The 26,534-nt window shown below is 31.5% G+C and overlaps 2 protein-coding genes across 3 annotated transcripts; both read right to left on the bottom strand.

Moving 5' to 3' along the window:
• Positions 1-764: 764 nt before the first annotated feature.
• Positions 765-26,311, bottom strand: LOC105838520 (uncharacterized protein CG13380). Of its 2 annotated transcripts, none has more exons than XM_036289393.1 (3): positions 1,997-2,228; positions 1,733-1,923; positions 765-1,588 (listed from the first exon to the last, which is right to left on the bottom strand). In XM_036289393.1, exons 1-3 carry the CDS (start codon positions 2,013-2,015, stop codon positions 1,517-1,519), a joined length of 282 nt encoding a protein of 93 aa, XP_036145286.1. In that variant the 5' UTR covers positions 2,016-2,228; the 3' UTR covers positions 765-1,516. The 2 variants fall into 2 exon arrangements, with proteins under 2 accessions (XP_036145286.1, XP_036145285.1); XM_036289392.1 differs by lacking the exon at positions 1,997-2,228 and adding an exon at positions 25,578-26,311 and having other exon boundaries at positions 769-1,588.
• LOC105838519 lies at positions 4,440-18,490 on the bottom strand. The gene is made up of 5 exons (XM_036289386.1): positions 17,669-18,490; positions 11,741-12,620; positions 10,950-11,251; positions 9,235-9,490; positions 4,440-8,941 (listed from the first exon to the last, which is right to left on the bottom strand). The coding sequence occupies exons 2-5, from the start codon at positions 12,005-12,007 to the stop codon at positions 6,476-6,478; spliced, it is 3,291 nt and encodes a 1,096-aa protein (XP_036145279.1). The 5' UTR covers positions 12,008-12,620; positions 17,669-18,490; the 3' UTR covers positions 4,440-6,475.
• Positions 26,312-26,534: the final 223 nt, after the last annotated feature.

Genomic DNA, 26,534 nt, shown 5'->3' with positions numbered 1-26,534 from the left:
GTTAATATTAACCTAAAGACCATTCTACAATTGCGTAAACTTATGGTTGTTTTCACTATTAGTGACATTAGGGCCACTTGCACCAAACTCTGAGTAACTTAATCGTTGATTAGTCCATTGGAATTGATCAATCGCATTTGTTAATTTTGCTTAACGACAAATACGATTGGTCAATTCCAATGGACTAATTAACGATTAAGTTAATTAGAGTTTGGTGCAAGTGGCCCTTAATATTTCATGTGTCATACGACAAGCTAATTGGATGTTTCTGACAGACTAGAAAGATTCAATTGTTATTCATTTTTTATTATTATTCAATGTTAATTTAAAGTCAAATAAATTGTCGTGGCATCTCAAAACGAGAACAAATTTAACAGTTTGCCAAAATAATAAATTAACATTTAATTAGATTACACGTTTATAAAACAAATATTTCCCTGACGTTAAATGATTTTAAAATTATATATATATTTTTTATATTATGTATACAAAATATATAATGTATAAAATATTATAATCATACATATAGTTTCGATAATATTATATATTAGTTTCTTAAACACTTAAGATTTTGTCAATATGAAAGCTTCATTGTATATTAGTATTACAATAAAGTAGATAAGCAAGATAAAACTCTGCTTGTAGGTTTTACATGTCTTATATGTCTTTATAACATTATATATTTTTATATATTTAATATCTTAGGTATTCGTCAATAAAATAATGTATTAGTCAGTAAACACCAACTAACAGTAATATTGATGTTTATTAGATAATTATATTTTTATTTTATTAAAATAGAAAGCTGTTTTGATCAGCTTTGGCATTACATTTGTAAGGCTAAGCTGTATCAATCTTCCATGTGTATGACATTTGATAGAAACTTTATTTGAAGATATAAAAAGAACCAAATCAGTTTTTACATTTGACAGAGTATAATAAAGTATCAAGTAGTATTAATTTCTTGAGACAACGTATCATTTCTTATTTTTTAATCTACAACTTTACAGAAAAATATTTTTTACTGTTTTATTACTATTATAGTTGTGATAAATCGTTAGTTTAGAGTTTTAAATTTTTATAATACATATTTTCTTATAATATCAGTATTGTAACAATGTATTAGTATTTCTAATATCTTGTATCATATTAAAAATAAACATAAATGAAACAAAAAATTAACATCCATATATAGGTATCAAACATCTTGGTATCTTAACTCTAGACAATTATCATAAGTGTTCTTTCAATATTATTTGTTATAACTATGTGAAATACTTTAGTTTTTTCCAAACAAATCTATTGTCGTAATTAAAATATTTATTATGTATTTTTCATTCTTCATACGTTTACTCGATTAATAGAGTAAAATTACAGTAATCAGTCTTATACAAATAAATCATTTAGCAATCTTTAATTATTTTATCTTTTCATCTTACTTAACCTATACTTAACCTGTCTAATTTGTAACCTTAAATCTGTAATCTATAATCAAAAGGCTAAAATCACGTTAGCTTTAGATCTCTGTAAGCATGAAGTCATAGCTCTTGCAGCGTGGACATTGATCATAGTCGTGTAAGAAAACAATCTGTAAAATAAAAAATAATGACAATAATGTTTTACGCAAGTAGCACACTATTTAAATACTATTTAATGTTTTTATCGTCAATTAAGAGAAGATTACTTTAAAAAAATTACACGAAGAGACATAAAATATTGAAACAATAATAACCTTAGGATGTTGAGGACAAGAGTTTCTTACTCTTCCTCTAGACCAAAATCCACAACCATTGCATATAACATTGGAATGTGGTCTATAACAGATGCATTCTGACGAAGCATCTAAACTTGGTACATTTTTCACAATGATTCTTGTATTATTCCTTATTATGTATCCTGATTCCATTATTTTTATGGATAAATCTATGGATAAACATTTAAGTAAATAAACAGAATGATATAACAGCCTTTTAAAATTATTGTTAGGATTTCTTACATAGCCTTATTTTATCCATCAGATTATTAATACATTATTAAATTAACTAGTAATTTGCAATGTCATTCAAATTATATACCAATTATATATCTTAACACAGTACTATAAAACAGTTGGAATATATAGGTTTACGGCATGATAATACAAACATTTACTGTTGTATCTGAAAGATTCACGTAATTCAACAGATTGTTCTGCTTTTAGCAGGTTGGTCTAATAACTAAAAAAAAAATTGATTCACCTGTGGACAAGACGATAAACGTGTATAACAAATTGCGTTCCGCACACTGATTGTAAATTCAGTATCTTCTTGGGTTAAGCACTGGATAACTTGAAGTGTTTTCGAAATGACTAAAGTAAATCTACTGTTCTCGCTGCTCAAACTGTTCAAATGCCCTAGACCTTTAGATGGCCTTTAGACAGTAAACAGAAACAAGAACAAAAGAAACGACAGAGTGAAGTATGCGTCGAAATTCGCGATGTATCTTCGGCAGTTTTCGGTTGAGATTCGAAACGTACAAATTTGAAATTAAGAAATATCTCGTTGCTTATTATACTGTGTTATAAAACAGAATTTGAGTGCTTAAATTATCATTAAGTATTAAAGATATTATATTAATTTAAAATATATTAAGAAATAATTATTTCTTATATAATATATATATATATATACATATTTAAATATATTAGAAAGTTTAAAAAACTAAAAGATTAAAAAAGAGAAAAACTATAATAATCGGTAGAATTCTACATTAATTACTTGACTATAATTATCATTATTGTTATTATAATTATATTGAATTATTATATCAATATTTTTGGAAAATTTTTTATTTAAACGAAACATTAGCATAACATATAAAAGAAATTTTGATGTCGCTATCTATTTTCGTTTACATTTTTTTGCCACGTATTTTATAACAAAATCTACACATATATATGATTTTTTATTTTATTTAACTTTATTCTCTTTCTCTCTCTCTCTCTCTCTCTCTCTCTCTCTCTCTCTCTCTCTCTCTCTCTCTCTTTCTCTGCTGATTTTAAACGAATACAGAAGAAAAGTTACACACACACACACACACACACACACACACATTCAGTAGATAATTCTTTCTCTGAGATAGTAAAGATCAATTTTTCTGAATCAATACTTTCTTGGTGTTTTATATTTTTACTTATTAAGATGAGAAATTGTATTCTTGTTTCAAAAGCACATTTTTGTAACATAGAAAAAAGGGGAATACTTTTTCAACTCTTCTCCAATCAAAGTCGTGTAACAAATCAAAACTTTACTTTCACACTTGACATATACGTATAAACAATATATACACGCGCACGCAAGACACAACAGATGCATATATAGATATTTCATAAAAATATATTAGTATTTGTCATTTTTGGAAATATTCGTATTTTACCTATAAATTACCTAAAATATATAAAATATATATTACACTAATGTAAAAAGTTATATAAATTTTAACGCTCTGTTAAACACAATCAATCTTTATTACTGTAACACACATAATATAATCAAATGCTATAAAACATAATGAAAGATAAACATTTACAAAAATCTTTAAAAGTTTATTTCTTTAAAAAATTTGCTAAAGAAAAACAAAAACATATATCTTTACAATTAATGTAAGGTTAAAATTATTCTTGAGAAGCAATTAATTAATTATTTTTAAAAATATTGATCATGCTTATTGTTCTCACTCTTTACAAGTAAAAGAACAAAAAGAAAAAATTGGATAAATTTTGGTATAGATTATTTTTATTTTGTACGATATGGAAGACAAATCGCGCAAGTAAACGCGAAACAAATATCCTTTTAGTATTACATTTAGTCTGGACTCACATTTGATGTACAAGTTGTAGTTGTGCTATAAAATATTCTTATTGTTAGATCTATGTTTCGGCTCTTAAATTACTTCAAGTGCAAGGATATTGTTAGATACATCAAGTAGAAAACTTTTGTACACAACACATATTCTTTTTTTTACTTTTTTTAACACATTTGCACGCAAACATCTTTCGATAATCTTACATATAAAAGTATTTCAATATTTAATTGGCATTTAGTTGTAAGAAGTGTGATTATTCTTATTTTGTGTCCTTTAGATGATTTTATCACTTGTATTATATATATAGAATTAGCAGAAAAATTTTTACAGCGTCGTGATAAATAAAATTAAAATTTTTATAAAAAATAATTGCAGGATAATGTGTGAAAATAAAAACTGTGTATAATTACCACACACACACACACACACACACACACACACAACACACACGCGCACACACACACACACACACACACACACACACACACACACACACACACACATACGTACAAGTATATTATATATAATAAAATGTCATTAAAAAACGTGCGATTTCAACTATAATATTTTGTAGAACAATTAAATCTGTAATTCTATTTTTTTTCATTTATGCTGTTACTTTAGTTTTGGTCCTTTTTTTGAAATAGAAATAACTGTTTATATTTTTGTCACTAATCTCTCTCTCTCTCTCTTTCTCTTTCTCTTTTTCTTTCTTTCTAAATCTCTATCTCTAACATCTTCATCTTTGACAACCTCAATTTTCATTTTATCATTCATGTTTAATATAATGTGATTTCATGGATTATGCCATTTTAGCCATTTTGATAAAAAAAGGAGTTAGTTCGTATAGTTTAGAAGAAATAATTCTAAGTGCAATGAACAAATTAAATTTGTATATCGCTCTCCTTGTTAATAGAAAATGTAATAAGAAATTATTTCTGTAAGATCTTTATATCAGAAAACGCGCAAAAATAAGACAAGTTAAAATACAAAATTTTGTTGACTAAAAAAATATAAATGCTATCCATATATTAGATTTTAGTCACTTTTGTATTTTAGAGAATATTTCAGTAAATATTCTGCGATGAATCTATAATATTTCTTTTCCAGTCTCAACAAATATATAACTTTCATCAGGTACACAAGCAATAATATGTTATGAGCATAAACTTGATGATTCGTGTAATTTGGAATTTAGTACAATTTTCTTGGCACATGATTTACGAAATGTTTAAATCATCATTTTATTTGTAGAATATAAAATATAAATGCAATCACACGCTTCTATATGACATATGACATGTAATTGGACCGCACAGAGTACTTTCTTCTACTTTTGTATAACAAATACCAACTGCGTTTCCGGAATTTACTGCCAGTACGAAAAATCTATAGTATACGTAATATGAACTACAGATTTTTGATACTGGCAATACATATCGGAACGTGTAGTCATCGTTTCGATTTAAGGCGGGACGTGATGTATGAATAATGTTTTGACCGAATGAATAAACAAATTATTAAATATTAATACAAATTATTAAATTTAAATTATTATTTAAATATTATTGAAAATCGAAAAGTGATATAAGATTTATCTTTTCCTATCAAACTGTAATTTGAAAACTTTGTATATACTTCAATCGTAAATATACTTGGAAATTTTCTCATGATATTAAATCATATAATAAGGGGCTTTTATGATATATAGCGCCATTATCTATCTGATAAGGCGTTATTTATCAAAATGGTCTTTAATTAATAATTGAATTTTTAAGTTTTGATGGAAGAGTAATTGCAAATATTTAAAAAATATAAAAATGTGCAAAGTATTTGATAAGAAAATTTAAGTACGAAAGCATCAAGTGTTGAAAAAAATATAAAAAGTGCAAAAATAAAACAATTGTATGTAAATAGCTACATATTAAATAATGTAAAGCGAACATTACTCTAGAGAAATTATGATCCATGTACACGAGCAACTTGATTGCATCATCTAACGATTTTCTCTTACTGAATGAAGAAAATGATTAAAAATAAAAAATTAAAAAACACCGCACGTGATTTACAACGTGGCACTTTAAATGATTTGCAAGCTTGCATAAATCGCACAAATATGCGATCTGATAAAATAACGTACAAAAACATCCTGCGTATTGTACACAGAAAAAATTTTATAGTAAAAATTACTATGGTAAGCGATAAGTGTAGGCCAAGGAAAGTATTATAAAAATTTTTACTACGTTTAGCATTAAACCATCATGATATTTACATTAATTATGGTAGAATTCTCTAAAATTTTTTCTTATGGTCCGTGGCTACTATCGTACATATAGTAATTTTTTATATGAAATTTTCTCCGTGTATACATATTGTATTGATATCGTAGCTTTTACCCCCTTCTCTCTCTCTTTCTCTCTCTCTCTCTCTCTCTCTCTCTCTCTCTCTCTCTCTCTCTGGATACTTTTTTTTACGAAACTTTCAGAGCCGCAGTTGTAAATTCTTTCTGAATTCAGTTGTAAGTAAATAAAAATTGATTGCGACTAACAAATCGTATGTTTCTTGTGTAAACATAAAGTAGACAAGTAATGAGGAAATGTGCAAATCCTCATGCAAGGGGTGAGCGAACGATTTAAACTCTAACGCCGACATCGTTATCACTTTTTATATCCGTCACGACGTCGAACGTGGGAGTGCAGATGTCGGTGGGTGTGGGGATGGCAAGAGGTGCTAGTCGTGGATTCCTCTTGATCAGCTGCTCCTTCAGAATGTTATCCACGTAGGGCCTGACACGCAACCTACTTGAATGTATGGCTGGTTCTAATCTGAGAATCGTGCCCGATCGTGTCGAAGGACACCTAACGTGATGCATCGACTCTGTAGATCTGCTTTGAAAAGCCGCCTCGATGACACATTTCTTCAGGTTCACCGTCGACATCGAATTATATGCCGCGATATTTCGCTGCTCGGAATCGGGCGTAAAGACCGGTTCGTCGTTTTCCTCAAAGGACGTGAATATGTCCGAATCGGGCATGGACGGCGCGCTGAAGAAGGACTCGCGCAGAGATGACGTTAGAGCGTCAGGACACATGAACGGGTCCAGGGACGTGAGATCGTTGAGATCGCTGCCGCTGTTACAAGTTTGAAAGTCGTTGACCGAATAAGATGACGGAAACGCAGTTTCATGTTCCATCGCACTCGATAAGATCTCTTGACTCCTGGAGGATTCGGACCATTTGGAATCGGACGGTCGTCTTGAATTGAACCTAGTAGAGTCGTGCTCGGCGAAAATAGGCTCCGGTAATCTCACGTCCTTACTTTTGTCCGAGTTCCTTAGTAGCGCCTCGAAAAGATCGATTGGCTCTAATGTCGATGTATTATCGGACGATAGGTTGCTCTCATGATTTTGAATTTGATTGTCCGACGGTTCACTCAGATCCTCAATGAGCAAGACCGTCGGTACTGTAGTGTCGAAATGTCTCACGGAACTGCTTCTTTTTCCAAGAGGCGATTTAGCCATGTTGACGCGTTGTGTCAACGCGTGGACGTCCATGGCGGGTCTTGGGTAGATCTTGAGATTCTGCGCTTCTTCGGTCGCAAGAATCGCCGAGGAAAGAGGATCTATAGGACTCGGCGGTTCCGAGTGTATCGTCGGGACGACCAACGAATCCATCAAATCGCAAGTTCGAAGTAGAGTCGGATTGCCGATCGCGACGTTAATCGACTCGGAGTGTTTCAACACCTCTACATTCTTATTGACTTGAGTCATGATTCTGGCAGTAAGATTTCTTGTATGCATAGGCGCGGGTTTCTTCGAAGGTGAATCCAAGTTAATGAGATTAGCCAATTTGTTTGACGTGATAGTTAGGCGCGGACAAGTTATTCCCGGCGACACGCTTCGCTTTGATGTATTCGCCAGGGAATTGGCTCCGACGACGTTATTGGACGTAACCGGCGAGGATGAAAACGAGGAAGGGTTGTTTCGCAGCCTATGCTTCAGATTTGGACTCACGCGTCCGAAATGAAGACCGCGGGGCTTAGGCCGCGGACGAGAAGAAACGTTGCTAGATCTTTGTTGATCTTCCATTTGCCGGCGGAGCATCATCGTGTGCCTCGCTAACGCCTCCTCGTATCCACGATTGAGATTTTGCACGGAATAGCCATTGTCACTCGTTGGAAAGAATCTCGTGCCCGCCTCGTCGGAAGCGTGCATCGTTACTTTTCTTAAATTTGAATCTGACATAGTCAACGACAAGTTTGGATTTCGCCTCTCACAGACAATGTTATTTGCGTGATACGTCACTTGATTCAAGTTCTTGGTATCTATTACGGAAGCGTCGACGTTTAGTGTCGGATCCGACAGTGCGTTCAACTGAAGTAATTTGTGATTGCTGTGTACGACCAGCTGTGCGCTGTCGCTTTTCAAGTTCTGATAAGATATAAATTTTGGCTCGGAAATTAATGGTAAGCTCTTCCCGTTCATTCGTTTGTGATTCAATCGTCGGAGATGCCTGATCTTGTTGAAGGTTGGATCCAGCAAATACTTGAAATTTTTTATCTTGTCGATATTGTGATTAGAATCAATCACGTGGTTTCGATCGACGATGTATCTCGGATCGAGCATCTTTGTCAAGTCGTGAATGTTTTCCTCAATCATGTCGTCCGTTCGACTGTTGCAGGAGGACGCGACATACTCGTCGTGCTTCTCGGGCGAGATATCACTATATCTACCGGATGTGCCAACCTCTAGGCATCTTTTGTCGTAAAGAACATTATGGTACTTGGCAACAGCGAAACAATCTTTTACAGGTGAATGCCGCCTAATTTCGTTGCTTTCTTCGTTATTCACTTCGCCTAATTCGAAGTTCGTATTGGTGCCATATCTTGCCGGTGAGCAGTTGTAACGGCCCGGCATTACGCCGAATAGAGCGATCAGATCTTCGGCTATTTTACCAGCGGCAATGCGCATCTCACCATGATGAAAAGCATAGATCCAAGGATTCGCGCTACTGTGCGCCAGAATCGGCAAACCCAACCATATCACCGCCCATTCCGATAGGATGTTGGTACCGCAAAAGATATCCACCAACATGCAAGTCTAAAAAAGAAGGAAAGCATGTTGGAGATTGAAAGTTTGTTTGTCGTTTTGTATTACACTACTTTTAAATCTTGTTCAAGAGGTATGTAGAGCACGACGACAGCGAAATAAAATTTGTCGCACATCCGTCTGATGCGAAGCGACGGCGCCGTGATGAAATTTTAATGGTCAGAAATGATAAAAATCTGCGAGTGTAGCTCAAAATTTGGATTTTACATCAATCAAAGATTTACAGTCTTTCCGTTGCAATAAAAGTTTGTTTGCTGTTCTGCGTAATAAACTGCAATACTCACTTGAAATGGCAACCACAGGATAAGAAATGCGCCGACCGTGACTGCCAGTGTTTGTCCGTAACGAGGCAATGCCAACGTCTGCGTTTGATGTCTGAACGATAATTCCACTGTATAAATTGCACGTGCATGTGCACGCGCGACAAGATAGACATATATGTAGCAACCAAGTAGAATTAGGGCGCTCGGTGCCCAAACTGCCACGACCAGAAACACCCTAACTGGTGGTAACACAGCCGCATTAAACCTGCAGCTTTCGCTGCAACATAAATTCAATCAAAGATTAATTGCACACAATTAACATAATTATGGTATTATGATAGTATTATTATTCGACATCTGTCTAATAAAATGTTAATGTTTTTGGAAAAATAAGATATATTAATGTATTTTTAAAAAAACATAAAGGGTTTATACAAGCTGGATATATAAAATAAAATATTATGCTCTCTCTCCCCATTTACATACATTTTTTACAATAACTTTGTTAATAATTAATATTTTAAATTAAAAACATAATACATACATATTTTTATTTACCAAAAAAAATGTTTAATCAATTTTAGATCAAAATTATAAAATATCTAATACTTAGGACGTTATGAGTAAAAATGTGACGACACTATATAATAGATCAAAGAGAAACAGAATAGTATAGTAATGTAAATCCTTCCACTAAAATAGGTTTGAAAAAATAATTTTGTTAAAAAAAATTGTTTCATAATTTTCATTATAAAACGATATATTTAAGAAAAAAAGATTTCAGAATATGTAAAAGCAACAAGATAAACAAATTAGAAATAAGACCCATTGAAGATTCTTCAAAATTAGCGAAGGTACATATCAAAGGGTTAAAGAACCTTCTTGTCGCTTTTCTTGTCTATATTTTAGTATGTTGCTCAATCGGTTGTGCACAATTTGCAATATTACAGAGTGAAAAGGTTTTCTGCTTCATCAGGTAGTGCAAGCAATGTGCTGTGAAGCTAATATTATGCCAGCTATGCTAGCGTGGCACAAGTTCTTACAACGATGTAATTCGATACCCTGTTTGTCTTTATGCTGCATCTATTGCATCACATAGAACCACTGATTACTGTGAGATTATGTTTACGAGACCGTGAATAAATTATAGATTAAATGATTAAACGTAAATACTGAATTATTTTATTGAACTTTACCAGATTAATTGCTTTTGTTGTCTTCAAAGAATTATAATTGCAAATTAACAAAGTAATGTTGAGAGAGAGAGAGAGAAAGAGAGAGAGAGAGAGAGAGAGAGAGAGAGAGAGAGAGAGAGAGAGAGAGAGAGAATAAAAGTATAAGTGAATGAATAAAATAAAGGGAGAAAGAGAGAAAAACTACAAAAGTACGCAACGAATGCTAACATATATTTTTCTGCATTTAAATCATGCAGCTATTTTCTTGGATCTAAATTATGTAACCATTTTCAGATAGTACTTTGATAGATTTTCTCGCAATTCTATTTGTAAAAATATAATATTGCGTTAAAAACGTGTCCAATTCACACACACATAAATGCACGCGTGTAATAAATACAAACACTATTGTTAAAGTAGAAAGATAAATTTAATTTTTTAATTTTAATCAATGAGATATTCGAGAACATCATTTAACTTTTTTGTCTATTGTTCAGATCAGCAATCAAGATTTTTTTAATTTAAATTAAAATGTCGCACATTGAATAAATATTGTTATACCTTTGCGACTGTATTCCCCCGGTGATTTGAGCATATATGAGAGGCGACAGACCAATGGCAATCGCATATATCCAAAAGAGAGCAATGTACTTTTCTACGCTGCTATGAGTGATGATATTCTTGTATCGTAATGGTTGTGCTAACGAAGTCAAACGGTCCACCGCGATGGCTACGGTAATAAGGACGCTCGCGCTGCAGAGCGCAATCACAATGCAATATGGCACGATATAGAGAGCGGAAACGCCGTTTTCCGGTAAACCGGAAAGCTCCAGTTGCATCCCGATTGGCATAAAAACACCGATCTATCAACAAAAACAGATATTGTTTGGTTATCTAAATAAAAATTACATGTTTGTTGCGACAAGTTTGTAAATCGGTCCATAAATTGGAACTGTTTGAAGAGGAAAGATGTGAAGCGCGAGATTGACATTAAAAAAAACCTTTATATCACATATAATACTATAGCTATAGAGAGCATAAGTGACAACTCTTCTCAACCATGTAATCCAAAATGTATATAAAAATGAATTAATATATGAATAGAGTTGCCCGTTTATCGATGCTGTATATTGCATCGCAAGGTACAACAAAACGTTAATGTTAAATAATATATATTACGTACAAATGCATACATGACGATAAATTTCTTTCGTGCAAAGCGTTAAATATCGTACGGTTTACATCTGTATTATCTTTTCTCGAAAACTTTTAAACCATAATTCTATTTTACAAGCGTTACTTGACAAATTCAGATTTTTTTATATAAAAATAAAGTTATATAACAAACTTACCCCAAAATCGCTAATAGCCAACGAGACCAAAAGGTAATTGGAAGCGGTCCTAAGTCTCTTGTACCGATAAAAGGCAGCTAGGATAATGGAATTACCGGTGACAGTGATGGGCGAGAGAATGCACACTATGGAAACTGCTAAGACTATTGAGACAGGACTGATGTCGAGCCACGTATCAATCTTGGTAACGGTGGGTATGAGGGTAGTCGTTAATTCTCCGGCAAAGGTGGTGGACGGTAATGGTGTATCCGTGGCAAGCGTTGACATTGTTGTTTTTAAAACAACGGAAACATTCGCACTTATCCTCTCTTATGCGTTGGTTTTCTTCGGTTCAAGTTGTTCTCGGTATAGACGCTTCCTCCTTCGTATCCATGTCGTCATGACAGGAAATCTTCCAGGTTGTCATATGGCGATTCAGTACGTACGAAACATTGATTGAATAAATTAAATCGCTCGCTCTTAAAGCGATTGGCTGGTTTCAAGTAAATGCAGCGTTCTTCAAAAAAACATCAATCACATATTAACGATTCCATTAGCTGATTAGCTCATCAAGACAACAAAATGCTTCAGCCAGAATTCCATGACCATAATCTTTGATCTTAGATTATTTTCTGGATTATTTCATTGTGAGAAAAATTTTCTGCGGCACCATTGTAATTTTCATCTTTCTATCTTGTTTGAAAAAATCTCGAGGTTGTGGCTAAAGTATTTGGATGTGGCTAAGGCAATTGATGCGTTATAAGATTATATCGTAACGTTAAGCTTTGTATCTATCGAGATTTGATCAACAGAAATATAATAGGTCCCTCGAAACTCCTTTGTAAACTTATTTCATTTAACTCTTCATTTTTCTTGCAACTGTGTTATATTCGCTTACTGCCTGAAACAAACATGTACGCACATTTCTAATTCTCTTCTTTGAAATCGCGGTTCAGTGTAACGTATAGAGATGTGCTTTTTTTACATAAAATGTACATAGTAAAGTTACACGTATCTCATGTATTAAAAAAACTATTTCCAACGTTCGGTTTATGTTAATATAAACCGTTAAAGCTTACATTAATGCAGTTTAAGAGAATTCAATAGATAATTCTTTTTATAACAAATAAACACTTTTTTTTTACAAAATTCTTGAAATTTTATTATGTTTTCAAATGTGTACAAAAAAAATATCGATTGCGTCTCACTCTGTATTTTAATCAATTCTGCATCTTTCTAGGATTTTCGAGTAAGTCGTAATTGTTATATATTTCAAGTATGTATAAGAAAAGCGCAGTTTTTGGACAATAAAAATAACAATTGCATGTTCTCTTCGAATATTATTATATTTCATAATTGTTTAGAATTAAAAGAAGCGTTTGGAAATGAAGCAGAGCGCTCTCACTGCAAACATAATAAGAGAAATATTTATGGATTTCGTGCAATATTAACGTTAATAGGAGTCATTCATTTGAACGAGAGGCGAACTTTTTGCATCAAGAGAGTAAACGTTCAATTAAATTAGTCCGAATGTTATCTCATATTTGCAATTCAAATAAACCAGAATGTTTGCATGAATGAATGAAGACCAGATGTGGATGAAGATGCGTATTTGGACTTTATCAGAATTTTAACATTATCAAAATCAACTGAAGACAATTTGCTGAACGACAGCCCAAGCGGCAAAAATGATTTTCGCGACGAGAGAACATTCAATTATTTTCGGGAAAGATATTTTTTTACGTTTAATAATCTTTGCCATTACAACTGCTTCTTTTATAATTAAAATCAACTCAAGTTTTTTATTCTCTTAATTAAATATCTACCTCGGACACATTGTAATAAAAATTGAACGAATAAAAGCAGATAACTATTGAAATTTCCTTTGAAAGTCTGTATGTAAGGTTTTGCTATACTTCAAAATAAACCCAAGAAAGAATTGTGTAAGTTTTTTTAATCTCAAGTTAAGACTATAACTTCTAGCAAAAGTTTGAACTAAGTTTACTATTGCAATATTTTTGATTCGTTTATGTTTGACTTATAACATAGGTAGTATTTTAAATAATATTTATTAAATAAGAGAGTAGAGAAAGAGAGAGAGAGAGAGAGAGAGAGAGAGAGAGAGAGAGAGAGAGAGAGAGAGAGAAACTATACAGTACTGTGACAATAAAAATTTTAATTAAAAATTTTTGTAAAATAAAATCTATACATCTTTAGAACATCTTTCTTAATTTTTTTTTTAATTATGCACTTTATACATGTTGACTGATACTCCATAAGAAATTACAAAAAGATTTTGTTCGAAAGAAAATTTATTTTATAATATGGAAGAATACAAAGTATCAGTAGAAGAGAGAGTATTCTTTCAAACGTAAGTTTCACACACACAAACACATATCTTGATGATGGTTACAACTATATAAAAATGAAGCTTTTGAAAAATTGCTCAAATTTTTCTATTGATAAAGTAAAGTAATTATCCGATAAAACGAAATATGTAGATTCTGTTTAACATATGCATGAGTTTTTTAAATGATATTATGGTTTAATTCAACAGAATATTCCACGCGTAGGACGCCGTCATTCACTATTACTCTCACTGATGATATGAATATTCAGATTTAGATCTCGTTGAGTCATGCATTGCTAATCGTCTTGTCCTTGCGATGTAAATATCTCCGTGACAAATGTTCAATACTAATACGAGTTAACATACCGTTACTGCCTAAATTTATTCAAATTTTTCGAAATTCTATGTTGTATGATTTTTGTATGTACAAGTATACATTATAGATAAACCAAATTTTTCGCTTTATCACATACTTTATATCAATTTTATAAATTGTATGAATAATGATCAAATTATTTTACAAGATGCAGCGCTTGTTGTGAAAAGGAAGAACATAAAAGAGTAAGTTAAAGATTTAAAAATTTTAAAGTGTATTAATAATACGGAGATATATTGTTGAAAAATAAATTAGTTATGAAACACTATCGTTTATGATATCGTTTTCTAAGAGAAGAATGTTTAAGAAATAGTAATTTAAGTTTTTATTGAAACATATAAGTTATAGAAAACTAGTAATTATTACTCGGTAAACTTCAATAAAAAGTTCGAAATTAAGAGAAGAAAACAAATATTGCGCGTTGGTATATCTATATACATATATTATCTTCTTGCGCGTAAATAATAGTGCTAATAACTTAAATCATAAATATTAATGTGCATATACAATTCATAACAAGAAATTTATTATGTAAAATTACCATAAGAATAAATATATGATTTTACATCATGTAGCAATATCATTTAATAACATCGCAAAATAGAGATACGACTTTTCCTTCTCGTTTGCTTTAACATTTATCGCATTTGCACGAATAAAAGTATATAGAAATGCTAATATTTGTTCGGAAGAGGTTGTTTTCCTTTTCATATAGAAATATAGTAGAGTGAGAATTTTCGAATGCCAAAAAAGTTTCGTACATAGGAAAATAGGAAAATAAAGTCTCTAGTAATAAAATAACATCTATAATAATAAACTTCCATAAACCTGTTATTAATACATAAAATTAAAAAATTTGAAATTATTTATAATTAATAATTATCGTGTCCTTATACCTAACCAGATCTCAAAAAAATTAAAAAACTTAAAAAATACTTATACAATCTTAATTCTTATCACAGCCACAAAGGCACGCAAAATCAATAATATCCTTAAGAGATAAGCCAACACATTTTTTATACCTAATACCATTTGTCGCATCAATAACACTTCCTCATATAAACTTTTTTATCTTCTTTAGCCTGTACAACGTATTTATGAGTGAATAAATTGCGTTAAGCAATTTTAAATGTATTTTCAGATTTTTAGACCTTATTACCTGCAAGTGCCATACATAGCACTTTTGTAAGAGGTTAAATATGTGAATGTTTCTGAATTTCAAGACGTAATTTCTGGAATTTGTCGGTATTGAACGTCAACTTCCGGTGTTAATATCCGGTCGAAAAGCGAGCGACTCCTAATATTACGTGTTGGAATGCGACGTTTCTTGCGAAAACAGGAAATTTGCGGGTAGTGTAAAACTTGAATAATCAATATCAGTATAAAAGCATTACTCAAAATATGAGTATATTTAACGTAACATGTGTTTCTGTTTATTATCACATGAAATAATATAGAAAATTTTTACCTTGTTCAAGGATCTGAGAAATTATTTGTGAGAATGTATGTTACAAAATATACGTAGTAAATTATGCAGACTATAGAATGAAAAATCAGTAGCAATTTCAAGTAGCATCTGGTATATTAATTAATCTACTTTACATATTAATTTGGAATCTCACGTAGCATTCCTGACTTGTTTGATCTATCACGTTTACTAATGTTGTAAATTTGCCACAATTCTGACCGTAGCTCAAACACGACGGAGAGAGAGTAGGATTAATTTCAGGGCACAGCGTATTTCCCAAGCGTATATCCGTTCGGGTATCACTTATCTATATGTCATCGCGTACCAATTTTCATTCGATACTAAGCAATCTTGATTCGATTTCACATTTATTCTATGATAAATAAATCGATGATATCTATGGTTATGACCAAATAATATTTTATAAAATAAAAAATTTGTAAACTTGAAAATTTTAGACCTTTATTTCTACATGTTTACAAAGAGTTTGTCATTGTCAGGAATTTACGCATTACAAAATTTTCTTACGCAATTTTCTAATAGTTAGAAACTGGTTCGACTGTGTTTTGTAGACGGATTGGAACGCTAATTAGAAAAGAATATCCCCGTAATATTGTTTTTTAACTAGTTATTAATGAAAGAATGAATGAATACTACTAATCGATTATTAAGAAATAATTGAGTAATTGAAGAAACAAGTTTTCTCTCTCTCTCTCTCTCTCTCTCTCTCTCTCTCTCTCTTTCTCTCTCTTTCTCCCTTTCTCTTTTTTTAGAAAAAAAAAAAAAATAGAATTTAAATTTAAAAATAAAGTTTTCCAACAATTTGAGGATAAAAAATTAATTTTTTGAAAAGTCCAAGTTTTTTCAGTTTAAAAAGATACAAACTCGTGCATCTTTCGGTCCCCTCTGTCTCGTATTCTGCGTATTTCATACGACTAGAGACTGAAATATTGGTGGCAAATCATCTAGCTAGTTATTTCTGTATGTGTGAACGACAGACCCTGAAACTGAACGATAAAGAACGAAACGCGACAACATTGAATATCATCTACATTAGGTACCACAAACGGGTGCTTTGCGCGTTCTATTTAGTTTTTTACTTTAAAAATAAATTGCAATAATAATTGAATAGATAACCATCTATATAAATTATTATTTACTAATTTGGCAATAATAGCCTTTCACGAAGTGAGTGCAGTAAGAAAACCAATGAGCGTTGCAGTAAAGCGATGACAACATTTCAGTAGACTCGATCATCGATTTCGTATTTTTTTTAAGAATGGATATTTCACACACAGCGTTGGTCTATTTTTTATATCTTATATGACAAAGGACTACTGCATAAGTTTTTTCGTAACGCATTATGTTATATTAAGTACTTTATAAACCTAAGCTCGTACTTAAAATTAAACTTAAATCAACGCACAAAGAAATTCCTAACGTAAGTTCTTAAGTTCTGACGTTAAAGATTTCTTTGCGTGTTAATTTTTAAATTGAGCCTGAGTTTAAGGTCAGTACTTAACAGTAATCATACAAATGCACACACACACACACACACACACACACACACACACACACACACACACACACACACACACACACACACACACACACACACACACACACACACACACACACACACACACACACACACACACACACACACACACAGGTCGACAAGCGAACTGAATGGCGTCGTAGATGGGATACGTTCGACGTTGTGTTTAACTTTATATCAAATATTTGCGTCATTACCATCACGGCGCCACGAAACACCCACGATTAGATCTTCAAAGCGCAATCACGAGAGCAACCTCATAATTTGATATCTGATCGATAACATCTTCGAAAATCGTATTTGCGCACATTGACTTGTTAGCCGTGCTATCAATTGCATTATTGTATCAATGTATTGCATCAATGCATCATTGATAACTGCTGGAAAATGTTTTCTAAAAAAAACTCCATGCACAATATAAAATTATAAGAGATAATTAAGCATTCTGTTAATAAATTATTCAACATTATTATTTACTGTACAACTCTATTATTAACATTTGCAAACATAAGCGCATTTAATTAAAAGTTAACCGTCTATAATATGTTAACAAATTAATACATGCAACATCTACATCCAGCGAGATAAAATCAATTGTGAAATCAATTGCCTTCTATTATAAAAAATTAAAAAAATTGCTCAAAGACAATTAAAAATTTTAGCCATTTCATAAGATAGTAAAAGTTGATAGCATATATAATAATTAAAAAGATAGCAAATATACTTATTTCCTATTGCGCAATGTACAAATAAATATTTGTTAGTGTAATTTTGCAAGTTTGTCATTATTCCACAATGCTCATTTACACGCTTGTTGATACGTGTAATATTCTAGGTTGGCGCGGGTCACCCATATCGATGGTACCTTGAGAACATACTCAAGGACCTTCACGAGAACATTGAACCTCGCATAACTACGTGAGATATCGATTTGCTTTAGCTGCATGCTTATTCTGAAACCTCTCGAATCTCTCGAATACCCGAGATATGTAAATTATCACCTAATGATGCTGCTTACACGGAGAGAATTTTCTCTTAAAATTTACCCTCAAAATCTGATAATTGTAGGATAATGTGTGACCTCGAGGAATTTTACTATATTTTTTAGTAAAATTTACTATACTTTTAATAAGATTTATTAAAGGTATAGTAAATCTTACTATACTTTTTTAGTAAATTTTACTAAAAAGTATAGTAAATTCCTCGAGGTCACACATTATCTTACAATTATCAGATTTTGAGGGTAAATTTTAAGAGAAAATTCTCTCCGTGTACAAGACATGATAAAACTAATTAAGTGTGGAATTAATATACTGTTATTACTGTAATAAATTCATACTTTCTTCAATCTATAATAAAATGTTTTTCAGTTTGATGTTTGACTTATGATTTCGATTCGTAATTTAAAATCGATACACATGTTACGGCACAATAATCGCACCAACTTTACTAGTTATGCATTTAAAGGGGTATTTTAATCTAAAACAAAAATATTTGCTTATTTCGAGAAATTTTTATATTATCTACTTGTTTACATTAAGTAAATATCTACAAATTTTAGTATAACTAAACGTTGATTAGTTTTTATTTTATGTAAAAGAATAAATACATTTTCGTTATTGCTTTTCTACGTGAAATAACTTTTGACATATTTATGTATGCGTTGTTTATGTTCTCGATACATAATTAATTCGCAGTTTTCAATTACCAAAATCTTTATTTAATATTAAGTATTAAAAAGTTACACAGATTGTGATTTCTTGTAATATTTCTTTTGAAAATTTAAATTTAGAAGTTTACAAAAAATCTATTTTATAATTTTAAAAATTCAAGATTTATTGAAAATATTAAGCATAAAAATTATTAATTTTTGTAATGCATTTTTCTTCTCGACCGAGAACAAAAGTTAATATATTGCGGCACGTGGATACGAAGTATCGTCCAACATTGCGTCTTTGGCCTTGAACCCGTTGCCAACGTTTCCTCCCTAGTCGCTTCTCAGATTTCCCAGAAGGCCATGGTCACAGAAGCTGCTTTTCACTTCGATTGTCTATTTATTGCAATATTCGGGAAATTATAGCTCCTTTCCTACAATTAGCATTGTTTTCACAAAAATATTGATTTTCCTTTAATTAATTCCTTTTCGCATTTTTATCTAATTGTAAATTATTACAACTTTATTCAGATCTTCATTTCTCACATGACCTAATGTGACTTAGCAGACTAATCAATTTGGTTAATAAAATCTCAACTCTTTCTGATTGCATTATATAATATCCGTATTTCCGAAAAGCTTCAAATGCGATTACGCTTTGCGATTATGTATTTCGCTAGGATAATCATGAAACTTTCACATCTGCATGTAACATTGACGTTATTTTTAAGATATCATATTTTTTAAAAATATCTGAGAGATAAATTCAACGCACGCGTATGCATGTATGTAAACTCTACCAACATTCGTAGAAATAGATATACAAACAATTGGCGATGTGTCTGATACACTTGACCCTGTACTTTGTACTAGATAACTCGCCCATGGTTTCCTCGGTATCGATCAATTTTTAATCTCCAACAAGTGCATCAATAAATGATTATTCTTATAAAGTATATGCGCGCATGTAGGTATGTAAGAATACAAGAAAACATATATATATTTTTTATCCTTTTTCGATCATATACAAGATTTAATTTTATAAATTAAGATTTAGAAATAATAATATATTGCAATATCACATATTATAAAAGTTTTTATTTTTAGAGAAATATATGTATAGTTTTACTATATATATAATTTTAGAATTTTTTGTTTAATTAATATATGTGCATGTAAATGAAAAGAGAAAGAAAAGAATTTAAGTATGTAAATATAATATAATAAAATTTCTTTGACACGTTATCTGCGTAATCATAATGTAACTGCGTTATCATAAATACTAAAATTACTTTCACTATACTATTCTCCATTAACTTCTCAAATAAATTAATTTGCTTTCAAAATTTAACTAATTTTCATTAGTATAAAATTTCCGAGAGTCTATCGGATTCACGTCGTGACATCGGTTAATTCGTAGGATCACGTAAATTAGCGAATACGTGTAGGAGGCTCTATGCTTGCGTTAAAGGCTTTGTAAATCTCCATTTGTACATGAGAGTCACGTTCGTCCAGAATCACGTATCGCAGCAGACACAACAAAATTGAACAAGATGCGTTGGTGGCAACTACATTTTATGCTGGGATAACGTGAAATAAAGTGTATCGCGCATGGAAATTCAATAACGTGGGCGAAGAACTTACACACACACACACACACACACACACACACACACACACACACACACACACACACACACACACACACACACACACACACACACACACACACACACACACACACACACACACACACACACACACACACACACACACACACACAAGGTGAATTTAAATATCTTTAACTTGTGATCCTTTTTTTTTCTATTTTTATGTTACTAAAAAGCTTTATAGAATATTACATAAGGACATAATAAATGGTAAAAAATAATAGAGAAGGTAAATGTGCGCGACAAATGTCGTCTAATTTTTAGGTAATGTCTGTTTCTGATATGGTTTCATTAATAGGTTTCATCGATTTGTCCGTTGAAACGCTGCAATACCTGTACTATCTCCAATTGCTTATACGTGATATAGACTTCGTTAAAGAGTTTAATTAACTATAGCAGTAAATTGACTAATTAGTCCTTTAACACAAACCACTAGAGATTGCTATAAAAGTGTTTGTACACGTAACAAATACTGTTGCCCAAAGTATTGCAATAATATAGATGCATATTCAAAAATTTACGAAGCGTTATCGAAAAATTATATGCAAGTGTAAATATCTTTAGTTTCACACTTTTTAATCTTACACCTTAAATCATCAAAATATATGTAATTGTAAAAAGTACAGATATGAAATATATAATACATGAAATACAAAAATATAATACATTTACATAAAACAATACTTATTGAAAATATAAAAGAGAAAATGAAATGATAGTAAAAGTATTGATATCCAAGATAATAGCTTCTAAGCCGCATTCTTGAAAACCTGTTAAGTTGGTGATTCGATTTCGTTAATGGCTCGTGTCAGATTTCGATATTGTGTACACCTACTTTCCTGTGATTACATAATGTGAAAAATGTTTCTTGCAAAAAAGGATCACTCAACGTTTTAGATACTATTGTCATAGTTTATGTAGAAATATTATTTTGTATATATAATATATATATATATATATATATATATATATATATATATATATAATTTATCATTATTCGTATAAAATAATAACGATTATTTCCAGCTACTCTAAAAAACGCGCAAAAAATTATCGGATAAATTAAAGGAGAATAAAAATTGATTCACACGATTGTGATTGCAGAAATGCAGTACAGTACATATTGGAAAGATTTATAACATGAATCTTCCAGTACGTTGATGCTTGTTTCTTTGATAAGATTTCTGCTTTCAATCGTGATTTTCAATTATTTATCGATTCTTCAGCACACAAAGTGGACATCAAAGTTTTTCTTTTATCTCGTTAAATCTTTTCCAAGATAGCATTTTGTATCTTTTGTTAAATTTTGGATAAAAAATGTGCACTGCGTTCGCTTAATCATATAAATAGTATGATGCGCGATTTAAAGCTTATACTATGTGCCAAAGATAAAATCTAGATCTATAATGGAGCAATATATTGCCTTAATATCAAATGTTGATGCCATCATCTTTTGAAATATTCGATGCGTTAGTGTAAATATAGTAAGTTAAAGTTTTTTGTTAGAAAGTTACATTTTTAAGTTTGAAAAAATTTCTTGTGCCTAAATTTTTTAACTGAAATTTGAATCACATCACGGATAAACGTGTAGCGAAATAACACTTTAGTAATGCGAACATTACGAAAAAAAGTTTCAAATGTAAATCAAATTTTAATTTTGCAGAAAGTTAACTTTTAACGCGCAAAAACGCGTCTTATCTTAAAAATAAGATGTATTACTACAACCTTTGAGAGCATTCGCTAAGAATCCATTTTCTCAATTTTCTAATATAATTGTACGAAGAATTCCGTTTAATTCTATCTTCCTAATATAATTGTACGAAGAATTCCGTTTAATTCTATCTTCTAATGATACTTGAGTGCTTTATAATAACAATTTATAAACCCGAGAAGAATTGTGTATCGTGCGAATTATCTTTTTAAAAGTTTGAAAATCGGGGGGAGGTTGCAGTCTGAATTTCATTTGTATTGAATAAACAGTTCTCAATAAAAAAATGTTAGTAAAGTGTATTTTTTTAACAAACTTAGTATATTAGAATTAATGTAAATTATCAAAGGTTATGTACAGATATATTTTATTACGAGACATCAGTATAATATTAAAGTGTATAATGAATTTGACATGAAACTTTTGAGGATACTTTCATATAATTTTTATATCAAAAATTTGATTCTTTTTTTTGGGGTAAAAGTTTTGCATAATTAAATCATGTAAATATAAATAAAAATGTGTAACATTACTGGCTGCTATGTTAGTTTTGGGATTTATTTCGTCAGGCACTCATTTTTTTAATTCTACGAATTCTATTATATAAACTTAATAAAACTGCTATTATTTGACAGAAGACATTTTTTAGTTTATATTTATGTTTTTCCAAAGTTTTATTTATTTTTTAGTTTTTTAAGTTGAAGAAATTCTCTGTCTCCAGTAATTCAAAGTAATGACGAAGTAATATGTCAGTATTGTTAAGTTCTTCCTCTCTTTACTGTAATATATAATAAATGTGAATTATTAAATGTCTTTTACTCAAATAAATTGTTTTTTTTAATTTTAATGTTTTGATTTATATTATTATTAAGAGGAAAAGTTTTTTAGTTTGAATTATTTACATTAAGTAAATCTAACTTTAAAAAATATGTTCCCCAAAATTAAGAAAACTTTTATTTTAGTGCATTTATTTTTGACTGTATAATAAAATCAATATAATGGCAACGAAACCAAATAAATAGATTATATACTATACGCAACCAATTGACGAATGCATATACGTGAATATAGCAACTGTTTATTTTTTAGAATTGTTGGTTTCAGGATCTCTTTGGCATGTTTCCCTTTCAACACGTTTTTTTTAGAAGATAATAAAATTACTTTGTCGCACCTCTCCATTTTTTCCTTTTGAGGGAAGGTGCAGTAATATGCGTCTTTGAGTTTAGTGTGAGGGTAATAAGGCAGTACACAGCAACGTAATTGCATTAGAAGAGCATATATAGAGTGCGCATAGGCATATAAGGTATATAAGGTGTGTAAGACAACTTTAAATGATAAAACAAATAGCACAATCAGGTTATTTAATTACAGTGAAAAGATGTATTTCTAAAGAGACAATTCTTTTTTATAGAATTAATGCATAATGTACTAAGTTAGCTCACACAAGAAATGAAATATTATTGCGGGATTTACATGCGTTGAAAACATTATTTGATTAAATTATATGTTATACATCCTTAAAAAACAATGTCTATTTTATTAAAAATTTAATTTGTCGATGAAATCGATAGACAAAATACATGTAAGATTTGGAACTGTTAATACAGTTGTTCTGTAATATTTTACAGTTTTATAAATAAAGAATTACAGCTGTAATTTATCTTTTACTATAAAATCTTTTACTATGAAAAGTTGTTTTGTGACATGCATGATTGGATTAACATATGGAAATTTCACGCAAGAAAATACGCATTTTATCTTACCGTGTTAGAAACATGTGTCATCGTAGTGTAAATTACGGATATTATATTATTGCGTGTCTCCATAAGGAATGAATTCGAACGAAATTCAAAACTATTATCTCCGAGAACGTGTAGAAACAATGCCTGCGCGTAATTGGCGAGGCCTAAATTAACAAGGCATAATACATATTTTTCTCTTTTAGTACCACCAGCTTTTAGTCCCTAATATGTATGTACGTGAGAATAATTGCCATAACAAATTGATCCTCTTCTATTTCTTTCTAGAAAATTCTCAAAATTGGCATGATTGTTGTCTTGGAATATAAAACAAAAACGTGCTCATTCGCGGAACAGTTAATCTCTTGAAGCATTGCAACTTACAATTATATGTAGATAAATAAAAATAAGGAATTCAGCTTTCTTAAGTCAAATTTCGACTGTTTCAAGCTGCTTCTTGTAAAATGGAAATAAGTCAGCTAATTGTTATTTAATTTATACATTTATAATATCACATGTAAATGTAAATTCGTACTTTCTTAAAAATTCTTCAAAAACTATACACGTGTGTATAAAATCATAATTTTTTCTTCTTTAAAATAAAATAAAATTTAAATAATTAAATTAATTTGCTTAAAATTAACAGACGGTTATATTATTATTGAAGAAACAATGTAAATGGAAAATGTGTTGCAAATTAATTATCTCTCTATCTGTTTGTTATAAATGGTTGTTATAAATTTGCTGATCGAAATATGAGGCTTGATTAACAGGCAAGAAATAAAAGAGCATTAAACTTAAACGATTAAAGAAGCAATTAATTCAAGTAAAGACGCACTAGTCTATAATTATACACAAAAGCTTTTCCGATATAACAAAATTATTCTCTTTGACACATATTGCTATATTAATTTTATTCCTGCAACGTTTAATTGGCGCACTTTTTACATTTACCAGTGGTAGTAAACGTGCTATGTTCATATGTGTGTGATGCACGGGCGTATCCATGACCTCGTCCGGCTATATTTCATCAGAAAGAAATGTCTCATTTGTTATAACTACAATGATTTCTCCCACGAAACTACAAATCGTTCGATTTGCTATCGATATTAAGAAATGTGCTTCAAATTCAAGCTGTATAATTCTGTATTTGCGAAATCACTGAATATTTCTTGAAAGTGCGATTTGCGTGAGAGAAAAAAATGTATTATTAAAATTTATTGTTAAATGTCATGTTTATTAGAGATTGCAAGTCACAGTCTCATCGATCGTTTCGGGCAAAAGCAATAATAGCAAAAGCAAGCCGAATAATAAAGTGCAATCAATAAGACTTACCCGATGAGAGAAGATTGACTCGCCGGTTTAAAGATCGCGGTGCCGCCGTATTTAATGCCTTGGCTGCCTCGAACATTCGACAGTCGAGCAATTTGTCAAAGCGATTTGTATCGGGAAAAATTAACGGCTTAACTAAGTTCCGAAGACGTGAATATACATTTAGCGCGTTGCACGCGGGTTGGTTTGCGTCGCGACGCCGCATGCCGACTGAAACTGCTGTCGCTCTTCTCTCATTCTCCTGTGACGATCGAGGGAGAGTGTGCGGGTGCGCCTGCCAACATCGGGACGCCGTCATAGTCGCCGTCGCCGCCGCGCCGTTGCCGCTGCTACCGTCATCGTCATCGTCATCGTCGTCGCCGTCGCCATCACCGTTGCCGTTGCCGTTGCCGTTGCCGTCACTGTCACCTTTGCTGTCGTTGTCGTGACGTTTAATTACTCCGTGGAGTAGAGGACGTCGAAGTGAATTTTGTGTTCACACATGATGCACAATCGTCGACCGACAGTCTAGTCACCAGTCGACTGACAACAATGACGATAATAATGAGACGGGAACGACGCGACGACGGTACCAGCCGTTTCAAAGCGGAAAATGTCCTGCGTCTCGTCGTCGTCGAGGAGACGCGATGCAACTTTGCGATCGATCCGTTTCATCCCTTCGTGTGTGCACTGGCGCGGGGCGGTGCATCGGCAACAGAGAGTGAGCAGGACGAACATAATGCTTGGGACAATATGCGCGACGATGGTAAACGATATGGTGGGCGAGTTAACGCGGGGAGCTCAAGTCGCGGAAAATAAAAAAAAAAAAAAAACCGAGGGGAAAGAACGTAAGAGCTCGTAAATTTCAGGCTGGAGTCCACGAGTTAGTCAAGGTCCTGCGACTCTTAATGGCATTTGTAAACGCAGAGAAAGAGACACGTGCAATTTGTAAATACAATTGCACGGACGAAAAACACTAAA

Source organism: Monomorium pharaonis, chromosome 7 (genome assembly GCF_013373865.1).
Source record: "Monomorium pharaonis isolate MP-MQ-018 chromosome 7, ASM1337386v2, whole genome shotgun sequence".
NCBI classification, from domain to species: Eukaryota; Metazoa; Arthropoda; class Insecta; order Hymenoptera; family Formicidae; genus Monomorium; species Monomorium pharaonis.
The sequence above is the reverse complement of the archived record's forward strand: the minus strand, read 5'-3'. Positions and strand labels throughout refer to the sequence as shown.